Raw genomic sequence first — 14,496 nt, 5'->3', positions numbered from 1 at the left:
GTGGTGCCAATTCTTTTCTTTCTTAAGAATGGTATAGGTGGAGAAACTGATTCTGATAGCATTAATTCTTGGGTGTGGCCACAAGTCTTTTTTCATACCTGGTTGGCCTTATTTCTTTCTTTAAAACACACACACACACACACACACACACACACACGTACACAACTCTTTCCGCAGAAATCTCACCGTTTGCTGAACTCCAGACACCCACCTTGCAATCCCCTTCTCACGTGTTGCATTCAGCAAGTTACACAAACAAAGCCACCTGTAGATGATACCGAAGGACTACAATCCTGCATCTCACTTCCTGGATGGTGTAACAAATAATGAGTTTCATTGGTTATGAGCTATGTCCTCTCGGTTCCCAAACGTTCATCAACAGGCACTTCCAAAGCTGGTTGATAAAAGGAATGAAAGCTGGTCGCGTTGCAAAAACAAAGTGGATTTCATGCAAGTTGAAGTGCTTCCCCGTGTCATCATCCATAAGCTGATAGGAAAGGATTTGCCTTGTTATTGCAGGGTCTCTTTCCTACTCATCTTCCTTCCGATAGCAAATAACTTGTTGCTGCTGCTGCTGCTGCTAATGGTTTCCCTCTTCTAGGAGTTTGATCTTTACATTGGAAGGACATTGGTGCTTGCTCTGCCTGTTCAAGGCTAACATCAATTAGAAGTGAAAGTAAGTGGAAAAGAAAACCTCACCTTCAAGTTTAAAAAGGGAAAAAAGAATTCCGATGAGCTTTTCTGGAAAATCCAACCGCTGTTATCTTCTCTTAGGCCCAAAATAAAACCTGCATCATCCAAAGCTGATGCCTCTTGACAGATGATTCAGGGAGAAATTCCATGCTTTCCTAGCAGGGCCAAGCTCTTTTCCCCCTTATTAGAAAGGATAAGGTTGGGATTGATGATGGTGATGCCAAGACGTTACCTTGGCTGTGTCGCTGGAAGGAATAGTTAGCACCTGTGGGATTTCTGGCTGCTTCTATGGAAGCAAAGGGCTCTCCGCTCCAATTTATAAGGTAAGCTGAGTGCTTATTTGAGCTTTTGAGCAAGGACCTAGTCCCTGTTTCTCTCTCTCTCTCTCTCTCTCTCTCTCTCTCTGGGTGTGCCTGTCCCAGTCTTTCCATACTCAACAAGGGTAATTATACTTCGGTAACCATTAGGATCTTCCTCTTAACCAAACCAGTTTACACCTCCTTGTGAATCTTGAAGGTGTCGAGAACAAATCCCACAATTTTTTTTCTTCCCTCCCAAGAAAAATGTAGGCGTGTTCAGGACTGCAGTTTCCTTACAACTGTTCCTCAAACCAGGGAGAAAATTTTCCAGATCAAAGGACCAGTTTAGTTTAGTTTACCTTATTGTCATTGCACCTCATACAACAAAATCAAACACCTTCTTCAGTGCACATCATGACCATGACTGTGAAAATAAACACAAACACACATCCTTCACAGTCTATACAATTGAATTGAAAGCCCCTGATATCATATTAATATTGCCCTACACAGTAGAATTTAAAAGAGTTCCTGCCCTGGGATAGAAGCTGTTTTCAGCCCATTTGTCCTTGTTTTTATTATTATTCTGTACCATCTGCCAGATGGTAATAGTTTAAAAAAAAAGGGGGTTCCCAGGATGAGATGGATCTTTGAGAATGTTTTGAACTTTCTTAAGGCAGCGGGAGCTATAAGGCTCTTCCAAAGAGGGGAGAAAGCAGCCCAGGATCCTCTGAGGGGCAATGACGTTCACCCTCTGGAGCGCTTTCCTATCTGCCCCTGTGCAATGGGCAAAACCATACACAGGTGCGGTAAGTTAAGATACTCTCTCTGGTGCAGTGATAGGAACAAAGGATGTACAGATAATCTCCATATTCATGAGTTCATTTAGTGCCCGTTCAAAGTTACGACGTCACTGAAAAAGTCACAGGACGGTTGCAGCATCCTCGTGGGTCTTGGGACCAGATTTCAGATGCTTGGCAATTGATTCCTATTTATGATGGTCGTAATGTCCCCGGATCATGTGAAATTCTGAGAAGCAAAGTCAACGTAAGGAAGCCAGATTCGCTTAATGACCGTGTTACTAAGTTACGGGCAGCAACTCACTTAGCGACTGGCAAGAAAGATTGCAAGATGGGGAAAAATTCACTTCAACGTTTCGCTTAGTAACAGAAGTCTTGGGCTCAACTGTTTTTGTAAGTCAAGGACTTCCTGTAGAGCATAATCAGCATATGTCTTTCCTCATTACTTCTTTTTTTTCTTTTTCTTCTTTTCGTGCCATGGTTTCTTCTTTCAATGTGTTAAAACAAAACAAAACCCAACTCCTACCCAGCTCCCTTTACCTACTGGTTAGTCGCTTGAAAACCACAATAAAAACAGCAGCAGGACAACTGATGTTACTTCAACCGTTCTGAGTCTCAGCCAGACCCCAGGCCGGGAAATGCAATGCTAACCTGAGCAGGTGAGGCCAGCACACCTCACGGGTTCACCTGAGCTGGAAGCGGCTCAGACACAAGTGTAGAAACTGGAATGCTATAAAAGTTCACAGAGCCAAAGGGAGAGGCTGGCATCTTTCAGCATGTATTGTGACAATGCAAAAAGAACAATATATTTCTGGTCAACTCGACCAGTTTGCCCCAAAACTCAGGTCCAAAATTCAGGAGTGGCAGAACATGTGAATGATGAAATCTTACAGGGCAAAAGATGACGTGCAAAGAAGAAAACCCAGCGTGGTTCAGTGGCACTAGATCTTGAGGGATAAACAGAATAGACAGCTTGAATCATACTCGAGGGCAGAGCCATATATAAATCAAGTAGAATTGACTTAACACTTGAATCCCATTGACTTCACTGGATCTACTCCAAGAAAAGCTGAGAGTGGATCAAGTCCATTCATCCCAGTTGGTCTGAGAGTTCCTGGATCAAAAAATACCGCCTCTAATGGTGGCCTGACAGGAAAACACAACCATCCAACCATCTGTACTTCCAAGTATTAGCCATGAACTCTTGGTGAAGCAAAACTCAGCTTAATGATCCAACCTGGAGCTCTGTCTCTATAGGACCGACTTGGCCATGTTAAAATGCCTGAAATTCACCTCCCAGCAACCATGGTCATACCTGGATGCTGGCTTGGGATCTGGCCAGGTTGCCTTTCAACCCACCTCACTTAAAAAGCCTGCGAGAAGTTGTGAAACAGTCCTGGGTGAGAAACAAAGCCACGGGGAGCCCCGTGGGACTTCTCAGCCTGCTGTCTCTTTCACCCAAGGTTTTCGCCACTTCATGGTTTTGTCATTCAAACGTTCTCCCTGGAACTCCACTTGGGGATTAAGCTGAAGCATTTCGGTTAACTGGTTTTTCTTCTGCCTAGCCTTGCCTGGGTGTGCGTTTCCTTAATTGCCTTTATAGGTAGGTGTAGGTGTAAAATTAGACTTTTAATCTCCCCACAGGAGTTTTCCAGGAATATTTTAGGTGGAGAAGGCGAAACTCAGGGTGAAATCCAGTTTTCCTCTCGAGTTTTCCTTGTATATATTAATATTATTAATATTATTATTAATATTATGATTAATATTATGATTAATATTATTATTAATATTATTATTAATATTATGATTAATATTATTAATAATAATAATAATAATAATAATAATAATGATGATGATAATAATAATGATAATAACAATAATAATAATAATATTCCCAGTGTTTCCTGTAGGCAGTCATTCTCATGGAGACTTTGCATTTTTCTGTGACCCACAGACGTCAACGTCTCTCGTAAAGCCTTGGCAGAAGTGGGTTCTTCTTCCCATGGATGTCTCTTGCCAGGATGGAAGTGTTGGCAGATTAACCCTGTGGGCATTCGCTTCTCCCACCCAGCATTCCTTCTCCTCCTCCTCCTCCTCTTCCTCTTCCTCCTCCTCCTCCTCCTCCTCACCCCGTCTCTCTGATTAAATCATCTTGAGATAATTCTGCATGTCATTGAAGCAGATTAACTGATGACCTTCTCCTTGTAAGGCTGAATTGAAAGGCGGTTTTCTGGCTCCCTTCCTCACTTCGGTGAATGTTGAAGGCTTCGAAGGGGAGACCGAGATGGCTCACTCTTCTGGGATGGATGGAAACCTTTCAGGGAGAGGGATTCAGCTTAAGTTGAAACGCTGCCCTTGAGACCAGCTGGAGGGCTCAGGAGTCTCCAAGGAAGACCAACAGCACAGTTTTCTGCAGGACAAGAGGCCTGCCCGTCACTTCGGAGCTCCCTGACCTGGCCTTCAAATCCCGTCCTGCAGCAAATATGAGGTAGGTGCACCATTCAACGCCAGCCATGTCTAGAATAGAGATTATGGACTGAAGTGGCCGTTCTTCGGCGTGTAAATTAATACATGCCATCTTGCTTCCCACTCCCTTTCAATTTAGAACCAATTTGGGCTAAAGAGATCTCTTTTCATGATGAATGTTTTTATGACAACTATGATCGTGATTTATCTCTTATGTCTTTTCCGTACACTGAGAGCTTATAGCACAGGAGACAAATGCCTTGTGTGTCCAGCCATCCTTGGCCAATTAAGAATTCTATTCTTTGGGTCCTTCCTTCTTCCAAAGAGGGATTCATCCAGGCTAGGGTTCCCCTGGCAATTCCGTGTAGTTGTGGCAGGGGATCCTTTAGTTCAGGGGTTCCCAACCTGGGGTGCTCGCACGATATTCCAGGGGGTGCGAGAAAAGTCCAGGTAATTAATAGGATATTGGCTATATGTTGGCATTTTTATTTATTATGCAATGGATTAACTTTGTTTTCATTTTAGAGTTAAGTATCGTTATTTAGTGGCCGTCACATACATAGCTGAAAAGATTCAATCCTACCATATATTTAACGCGTTCAGTAGTTCCTAAAGTCTAAATTTCAGGGGTGCGAGGTTCGAGTGAAATTTCTTTAGGGGTGCGGGGTGAAAAAAAGGTTCGGAACCACTGCTTTAGTTGCTTTAGTCAGGAAGGAGGATGAGGGTCTCCACCACTCCCCCATTTACCCCTCCCCCAGGATCTTTATTTACTCCCCCCCCCCCCGAGTAAAGACAGTTACTCGTTGGTTGGGGATACCTCAGGAAGCCGAGCTTTGACTCCTCCAAGGCTGCCTCCTCCTCAGCCCCAAAATGGCCGTTCCCGCCATTGTCCTCCACTTTCGTCCATGTTGTCCTTGAGGCATTTCCTAAAACTTCAGCTCGTGTGAAATTCAGAGCTCCCTTGGGGGTGGGGGTTGTTGCCAGCTCTGCCCCATCTGAAGCCCCCTGACTTGGTGGGTGTGATCATTCCCGGAATTCGCTTGGCTGGGAGTTTGTTTGTTTGTCAAACATCTACAAGATAACAAGTATAGGTATGAACATAAAGAAGAACAAAGGGAGGAAATACAGATAAATGGAGACAGTGAGACGGGGACAGTAGGCACGCTGGTGCACTTATGCACGCCCCATTTAAGAACCTCTTAGGAATGGGGTGAGGAGGTCCATGGTAGATAGGTTGAAGCTGTGACAGCGAGTTGAGGCTGTGAACACGCTACTGTTATTGCTGTCCCAACACAGTGGAGGCCACCTGTGATGGGGAAGGCTAGGCTGGGCATCATCCCAGGGTCTTCCAAACTCCAGGTCCTCGGTATGATACGGCTCCTTGCGTGTAGCCAAAGCAGCCGTATCGTCCCAGCTCCTGCAGCTGGCATTCACAAACCTGCAATCTGTTATTTCCTATTCTCAAGTTGTTTTATTTTGCAGGTTTTTTTGGAGGGGGCGGTGTCCTCACCCAGAGGTTAAGCCCAAGAAAGCTCTCGCCCCAAACAAATCGAAAGGATGGTAGGATACGCAAAGCAAAAAGGAGCAAAAAATAGAGATTTGTGTGTCTGCCTGAGGGCTGGATGACTCCGATCCCTCATGAAGAGACATCCTGGCCCCTCTTCTTCACCTGGCATGTGCCCAGAGGGCTCTAAATCCAGAGGAAGAGAGACGAGAATCTCTTGCCTTGGCCATCTGTGAACTGCTCTTCCGGCCTGAAATTAGTTTTGCCATCTGCTCTTCACTGTCACTCACTTGTCACCGGCTTGAGATGGGCGGCTGGACAAACGGAGTACACAACTCAATAAAATGCCAGCGGATGTTATATAAAATCAATCTTCCCATGCTCTCACCCAATGCGACCAAACAGCCAGATTTTAAGTGCATTATTTCAACCCATCAAGAGACTGATACAACTTTGAACACATGGCATCCACGCACAGCCAAACTGTAGCAAATGATCAGTTAAAAAAACCAGGGAGGGAAACCTGACGTTCTTCCCAGATTTTTGACTGCTTAGGATCTAGTCTCTTTTGGTCTGGGGGAATCCCTGCTACCCCAGAGAGGTAGGCACAGAAATAGGCAACCTATTTAGACAGTCCTATGCAGGGCTAACTTCTTGCTCTGTAGGTAAGTGGACAGTTATCTGGATTGACAGCCTAGTCTGCCTCAAAAGATGAGTATTTAATGCTCTTATTTGAGATGGTGTTTCTGGGATAAAATTGGGGTTTCGGGCTTGTAGATGCTGTGGGCTTACAAAGGGTGTATTTGTGTGTTGGTCTCCAAGTCCATTTCATTCAACTCTTAACTTTCTTCTCTACCATCTACAGCAGTAGGGTAACAATGCTTTCTTATTTGTTCATCCATATGGATGCTCTTGATAGTTCAACAGGTCCAGCCTGAGGAACCAGTATTCCTCGAGATGTTGATGCACTACTTAATTATTGTACGTAGTGGCTGAGGCCCTACAAATCCATCATTCCACAATAGTTGTCAAAATTGGACACGTGTATGACAGAAATGTCCTAATTACCAGGAAGACCTCAAAACTCAGTATAGCTTTTGCAGATGTGAAAGTTTCACATCCCTCAACTACCATTTGGGGCATTGATAAGAGAGTTGGAACCGAATTTTTTTTTTTTAAAATAATCAAATTTATGCTGACCATTTAAAAGCTACATTTACTTAACAGTAGGTTCTTAGTTCTCATCTCGGGTTTGTTTTATATCCTTGTCACTTTCTCCGTAATCAACCTATATAATCAATAAAATCGAACCCTGAAATGTTTGAATGGTTTTAAATCTGATATCTGAGTTAAAGAATCATAAACCTTGATTCAAAAACTAGTAAGACAATTTTGTGGTGCTTGAAAAAGAGAGTGAACTTGAATCTATATATATAAAAGTGAAATACCCCTCACACATCATCATCACAAAATCTCACAGTTTAGAAAGGCGCTGGTCAAACATGTTCACAACAGGGATTTCATATATATGTATATAAAAGCGAAATATAGGCATCATCACAAAATCTCCAGAACCGTAAAGCCTATAAACTTGAAATTTGGCCCATATGTTCCTCTTGGCTTCTAGGGGCTCACTAAGAAAGACCATCAGAGCATTAGTATTTCCTATATTATTATTATTAACATGCTCTGATGCTAAGGAGTTCTACTCCCCCTCCCCACCTGAAAATAAATCTCTTCCAAAGGCAAAACACAAGCAGAGGAGATGAGTTGCAGTTTCCCAGCACCAAGCGGCTTTTGTTGAGCTAAGCCACTCCCAGGCTCCTTGCTGTCTCCTTTTTGCTCACATGCCAAATACTGTTTCAGTTTCCAAACAGCCCTCAACTCTCTCACACACTGCCAGGATACTAGCCAGATGAATACTGATGGATACTGGTAAGCAGAGGCAGATTTTTTTACCCCTAATTTTCCTCCCCCCAAAACTAAGCCCGACCACATAGTTTCGTAGCAAAGCACCCGTATCGAAACCATTGCCTCCCAAACCATTGCTTATTCTTTTCCGATCTTCTTTGAAAGGCTCCCTCCTTGGAGGAAACACGATGTTTGGGATTAGTCTACCTTTTGGCCTGAGGTAGCCATGATGCTTCCTAATTGTAGGAGCAACATAGAATTGCAACTCGAAAACAACCTCTACATCTACAACAACGTCGGACATGAGCCTCTGAAATACAATGAATCGAGGATCCGCCGGAATTCCATCCCCCCAGCTAAGAGCCCCACCGTGAAGTACATGTTGGCCCATCTTCCACGGCCTCCCACGGACACAGGAAGTCATGGGACCTCATCTCTGAAGGTAGGTGCGCTGAATAATGTCGCTAGGGGCCTCTTGATGCCGTTCCCTTTCACCGAAGGGTCTCCAGGGTGATTCTAGATCAGGAATCTCCAACCATTGGTGCCTCTGAAACTTCTGGACTTCAACTCCCAGAATTCCCCAGCCAGCATTGTCACTCTAAAAGTAACCTTAGAGAAGATGTGAGGTAGTAGTCTAATTCAATTATTATATTCCGATTTAGGCAGGTTGGAATTGGATCTGATTGCATTTATGCATTTATGAGTTTTTGGCAACTTTAACATGTGTAGACTTCACACCTCTCATCCTGGCTGGGGAATTCTGGGCGTTGATATCCACACATCTTAAAAGTTGTTGAAACTGCAGAAAAAGTTCAGGTATTTGACCGAGACTTAGTCAACAAGGGGGAAATGGACCATTTTTCTTAAACTTAAAAAAAAACAAGGATTTATGCTTTGGCCAAAAGCTTTCAGGGTAGCCCAATCAGTCTGGAGCAGGAAATCAAGTCGCTTGGGGGCTTGTAGTGAAATACAACCCCAAAAAGTCACATTCTCCAATAGAAGTAATTCAACATTGCATGATGTAATAAATCACCAATCTATCAGCATTTACTTTCCAGCTATTTACCCAAGTCGCTTGTGAAATTGGATAGCCTTTCCAATAGATTAATTATTGTAACTTCCCCCTGAAAATCCTAGAATCCAAAATTTTCTTAACCTCATAATGTTCATGTCCTGCAATGAACAAAGGCTTTGGAGCTACACGTTCTGCTGGCCTCAATGAAGAATCAACAAACGGCTTTAATAAACTACTATGAAACATCAGGTGTACCTTCTCCAATAGCCTAGGGAGATTAAGTTTACGGTAGTCCTTGAATTATAATGGTTCATTTAGTGATTGTTCAAAGTTACAACGGCACTGGAAAAAAGTAACATGACCATTTTTTCACTTATGACTATTTCAGCATCCCCATGGTCATGCGATTTACAGATTCGCTTAATAATCATGTTGCTAACTTAACAACTGTGGCAAGAAAGGTTGAAAAAGTGGGGGGAAAATTGCACCTATGTCTCGCTTAGCAACAGAAAATAATTTGGGGCAGAATTGTGGTCGTAACTTGAGGTCTACCTGTCCTTTGTGGGTTTTTTTCCCCCCAGCCTGAAATGACAATACCGTTAGACAAGACCTGCCAGCAAGCCACAACCATGAGCACAAACCGAAGTGCCGTGTCTTGCAATTACCACTCGGTACCTTGCAGTTCTCAGGTCCCCAATGTCCGGTCGGTCCTTCTGCAGAAAAGACTCAGCATGGTGGAACAGGCCAGCTTCAGCGAGGTTGGGCCTCCCAAACACCAGCCCCCTTCCTCCAACAGCACAGACAAGTTGCCTAAATATTGCTGGCCCTCCCGGACCGACCCCCTGCCCCCTTCTCTCCTGCGGGAGTTCAACGCTCAGCTCTACCCCCAGCATGCTTTCAGCGTGCCCAACATCATCAACTCTTCCCGGAGCAAAACCCTCACCCGCAGCGTCATCTCCATGCCCGCCTCGGAGAAAAGGCAGAGCAAACTCTGCAAACTCATCGAAGACGAACGGCAGTTCGTGGGCAGGAATAAGCACCAGAGGCAACGCTATGTGACCAAAGTGGGGAAGTGCAAGGTCAACCTGGGCAACATTCAGGAGAAGAAGAGGTTCCTCTCGGACATCTTCACCACCATCGTGGACCTCAAGTACCGCTGGTTCCTCTTCATCTTCAGCATGTGCTACATCATCACCTGGGTGCTCTTTGGCATCATGTATTACCTGGATGCCTGGATACGAGACGACGTCAACCACATTGGGGACAGCGAGTGGAAGGCTTGCATTGAGAACATCGACAACTTCATCTCCGCCTTGCTCTTCTCGGTGGAAAGTCAACGGACCATCGGCTACGGCTCCCGCATTGTGACCGCCAACTGCTCGGAGGGAGTCCTCCTGCTGATGGCCCAGTCCATCATCGGCTCCATGATCGATGCCCTCATGGTGGGATGCATGTTCGTCAAGATCTCCAGGCCCAAGAAGCGTGCCCAGACCTTAATCTTCAGCAAGAAGTGCGTCATTTCCAGCCGGGACGAGAAGCTCTGTCTCATGTTCCGCATCGGAGACCTTCGAGACAGCCACATGGTGGATGCGAAAATAAGGGCCAAACTCATCAAATCCAGGCAAACCAAGGAAGGGGAGTTCATCCCGCTTGACCAGTCCGAACTGAACCTGGGCTACGGCACAGGGGAGGACCATCTCTTCCTGGTGGAGCCGCAGATCATCTGCCACATCATCAATGAGGTCAGCCCTTTCTGGGAGATGTCTGCCGAGGCGCTGAAGAGGGAGCAGTTTGAAGTCATCATCATCCTGGAAGGCATTGTGGAAGCCACAGGTAAGTGTGCCACACAGCAGCCTCCCGTAGGGGAGACTCCGTAGACTGTAGCCTCGGGCGTGGCGTGGAATTCGGGAGCCTATCGTGCCTATCGCATTTCTAAAGTTTCAGAGCTGCCTTCACACTGCTTGTAACCTCAGGGAATCCAGATGTTGAATAACAGAACGGAATAACAGAATTAAACTCTACACCACTTCAGGCAAGTGGTTATCCAATCTCTTCTTTAAAACTTCCAGTGTTGGAGCATCCACAACTTCTGAAGGCAAGTCGCTCCACTGACTAATTGCTCTCCCTGTCAGGAAATGTCTCCTGAGTTCTAGGTTGCTTCTCTCCTTGGTTAGTTTCCATCCGTTGCTTCTTGTCCTGCCCTCTGGTGCTTTGGAAAAATAGCTTGACTCCCTCTTCTTTGGGGCAGCCCCCAAGACATTGGAACACTGTGATTGTGTCATCCCTAGTCCTTCTTTTCATCAAACTAGACATACCCAATTCCAGCAACCGTACTTGATGTTTTAGCTCCAGTCCCCTCATCATTTTGGTTGCTCTTCTCTGCACTCTTTCCAGAGTCCACGTTGATTTTAGGTGCAACTCGGGTGCCATTTCTTAATTCCGCATTTTATTCAGCGTTGCACACAATCCGTGCATAATACAGTTGCCTCCACACACACACACACACACCCTTTACGCAGATGTTACATTTTGTACTAAGCCAAGATTTCTTTATCTGGAGGGCATTGCGGAACCCACAAGTACCTGGTTGTTGTTTTTTTTCTAACATGCTCAGTGCAGACCAAACAAAGCACCCTTTGGAGAGTGGGGATTTTCCCCAGCATGGGAGTGTTTAGCCAGGATGAGAGGGAGGAGGAGACTTTAAATATAAGCAGCAACAGTTTGAATTGTGTTTGGAAACTCAACAGGAGGTGAGGGGCTGTAGCACTGTACTGGATTCATTAAAATTTCTGAGCAGAATGTGAGTTATTAGTTCACAAAGGGAAGCCTATTAACGTTAACTATCTGTCAAACCTCAAGGAAATCAGAAGATCCAGGCAGTTCAAATGCATATAAAGGGTTCTTTGCAAGCTTAAGCTACTGAACTACTAACATTCAGAACGAATTGGTGGTAAATAAGAGTCAATGGAATTCAAGGTGGGCTGGAATTAGATCCTTTGTGGGTGCAAAGGGATGCCAGACTGATAACACGTTTGACTCCTCCTCCCTCGGGCTCCTACACCACGAATGTTAAATTCGTTCGATACCTCCCACTGTGTCTTGTCTTTTCACATTCCCTTCTTTTAGGAATGACGTGTCAAGCCAGGACATCATACATCGAGAATGAAATCCTCTGGGGCCATCGTTTTGAGTCCTGCATGACCCTGGAAAAAGGTGCCTTCCAAGTAGATTACACCAAATTTGAGAGGACTTTTGAGGTGCAGACGCCACGGCTGAGCGCGCGAGAGATCTACGACCTGAAGGAGATGGAGAACCAGGAGCAATCGACGCTGAACTTCTACTGGGATCATCTGGCCCAGCCTTGCTCTTCAGCAGAGCCCAACCATGAAGCCCAACGAGGAGGCTGCTCCAACAAGGAGGAGAAGAGGAACAACGAATACCGCAACCACAGTACCAGACTCTAAGCATTTCGAAAAAAGCTTTTTGAGCATCTGTTGAACCAACAAGGAGAAGAAACAGCCACGCACCGCTGCCTCATCATGCGGCTTTGTGACAATCCATGGCAGAATCAAATGGGGAGGAGAGCATCATCTTGTTTGGACACCATTTGGGATCCGGATCACCAACTCCCGGACTCCATTGGTCATGACTTTGGATTAGTCCTTCGATCACCGCCCTTCTCACTCGGAGTTGGAGCCACGCCAGAGTCCATGTTGCACTCCCAAGGGATTGTCTAGGAGTTTCTGCAAGCAGAGATTGCATACACAGAACCTGTTGCACTTTAAAAAAAAAAAAAGGTTGAACTGCTTTCGTAGGCATGCCTGTCCTTGTCCAACATTCTGGAACTTGTCCAGGGTTATTTGAAACGTGTTTTTGTTTGTTTTGCCTCCGGGGTGGGGGTGGGGGGGAAACCAGGACTTGTTCGTCCGTATTCTGCAGCCCACTCGGTCCTCCTCTTTGCTGTGCCCCACACATTGCATGGACCTAGTGCTGCAGCATGGCAAGCCACCGGCCTAACCACGGAAATGAATGTGTTTCATCTTTTATGGTGCCATAGGAACTCTCACAGTGGGTGTTGCCCCCCCTCCCCTTTCTCCACCAGGCCCACCTGGGCCTGCTACCTTTGTTTATTTATTTACTTATTGCCGAACTGATGCCTTTAGTTCCCTAACTCTCCTTCTGTACTTGTTTGCAGGGTCCATGTGATTATTCTAAGCAAGCTTTTCTTTTGTCCACAAGGGGGTCTGGAAGGGGAAAGGACCCCTGGGAAGCAATAAAGTTCCTTCTTGCACAGCACTTTTGGAGCCACAGAGTGTGTCCCTTGTGTCCCTTGTGTTACGTCTCTTGGTCAATCGCTACTCATGAGACACATCTTACTGGCTGTCCCTGCCTGCAGTGCTCCGTGGCTCCATAGCTCAGCAATGAGCATCATGAGATGGCTGGAGACATCGCCTTGGTCAAGAATGGAATGGAATGGAATGGAGTAGAGTAGAGTAGGGTAGGGTAGGGTAGGGTAGAATACAGTAGAATAGGAATAGGAATGGAATTGAATAGGGGATAGGGTAGGGTAGGGTAGGGAAGAGTAGAGATAGGGATAGGATAGGATAGGATAGGATGGCACGGCATGGCATGGCATGGCATGGAATGGAATGAAATAGAATAGAGGATGGGATAGGGTAGGGTAGGGTAGAGTAGAGATAGGATAGGATAAAAATAGAAATAGGAATAGGAATGGATAGGATAGGATAGGATAGGATAGGATAGGACAGGACAGAACAGAACAGAATAGGAATAGGAATAGGAATAGGAATAGGAATAGGAATAGAATAAGAAGTAGAAGTAGAAGTAGAAGTAGAAATAGAAATAGAATAAAATTCTTTATTGGCCAAGTGTGATTGGACACACAAGGAATTTGTCTTCGGGGCATAAGCTCTCAGTGTACATAGAAAAACCATTCATCCTGAATCATAACATACAACACTTAGCGATAGTCATAGGATACTAGATAAGCAATCAAAATCATACTAGGAAAATAAATACAACAATATAAATTGTAAAGATATAAGCAACAAAGTTATAGTCAAAAGTAGAAAGGATATAGGTAATAGGAAGACTGAGTAGAATAATACTGTAGTAATGCAGACTTAGTAAATAGTTTGACATTGTTGAGGGAATTATTTGTTTAGCAGAGTGATGGCATGGGGGGAAAACTGTCCTTGTGTCTAGTTGTTCTGGTGTGCAGTGCCCCATAGCATCGTTTTGAGGGTAGAAGTTGAAACAATTTATGTCCAGGGTTTGAGGGGTTAGTGGGTACACGTAGCCCTCAACTTACAACAGTTCTGTCAGCATTCCAGGAAACCTCCACTCCAACAAATAACTCTGAAACAGACATCCTCTCCAAAGTTCTGTTTTATTTGGGTAGTAAACTGGCACATCTGGGAAATCCCAAATCTGAAAGTTCTGGGTTTCCTTCAATAAGTAAAAAATTACAAATCCACCCCCTGCACCCATCGTCACATCGCATGCCCCAATCACCATCCATCCCAACTTAAGACGTTCCCTCAGCCAGGTGCAGAAATAACATGACCTTGAGTTAGAAAAAGAATGTTGCTATGTCTAACCACATACACTCCAAGAAATTCCTCCCTCCCATTGTCCCAGGCTGAAGAAGGTGGCAGTGTAGGAGTGACTGGTGCTAAGATGGCTTCCAAAACTGACAAGTTCATTTAGCAACTGTTCCAAGTTGCTTACAGCCATTGCAGAATCCCCAGGATCACAATTCAGACGCTTGGAAACTGTCTCACATTT

The 14,496-nt window shown here is 45.0% G+C and overlaps 1 protein-coding gene across 2 annotated transcripts; it reads left to right on the top strand.

The window, feature by feature from the left end:
* The first annotated feature begins 3,898 nt into the window (after positions 1-3,898).
* Positions 3,899-13,011, top strand: LOC113420894 (G protein-activated inward rectifier potassium channel 4-like). 2 transcript variants are annotated; one of them, XM_087969749.1, is made up of 4 exons: positions 3,899-4,280; positions 7,839-8,115; positions 9,270-10,521; positions 10,627-10,698. In XM_087969749.1, the coding sequence occupies exons 2-4, from the start codon at positions 7,900-7,902 to the stop codon at positions 10,653-10,655; spliced, it is 1,497 nt and encodes a 498-aa protein (XP_087825875.1). In that variant the 5' UTR covers positions 3,899-4,280; positions 7,839-7,899; the 3' UTR covers positions 10,656-10,698. The 2 variants fall into 2 exon arrangements, with proteins under 2 accessions (XP_087825875.1, XP_026536818.2); XM_026681033.2 differs by lacking the exon at positions 10,627-10,698 and adding an exon at positions 11,815-13,011 and having other exon boundaries at positions 3,906-4,280.
* The last annotated feature ends 1,485 nt before the right edge of the window (positions 13,012-14,496 follow it).

This window comes from Notechis scutatus, chromosome 7 (assembly GCF_049901735.1).
Source record: "Notechis scutatus isolate UNSWTSFEM ecotype Mainland chromosome 7, rNotScu1.2, whole genome shotgun sequence".
NCBI lineage: Eukaryota > Metazoa > Chordata > Lepidosauria > Squamata > Elapidae > Notechis > Notechis scutatus.
This window is presented reverse-complemented; position numbering and strand designations above follow the sequence as displayed.

Coding starts and splice junctions, on each gene's coding strand:
- LOC113420894 (XM_026681033.2), top strand. CDS start 7,900: ATGATGCTTCCTAATTGTAGGAGCAACATAGAATTGCAACTCGAAAAC. Junction 8,116..9,269: donor ATGGGACCTCATCTCTGAAG/GTAGGTGCGCTG, acceptor TTTTCCCCCCAG/CCTGAAATGACAATACCGTT. Junction 10,522..11,814: donor AGGCATTGTGGAAGCCACAG/GTAAGTGTGCCA, acceptor CCCTTCTTTTAG/GAATGACGTGTCAAGCCAGG.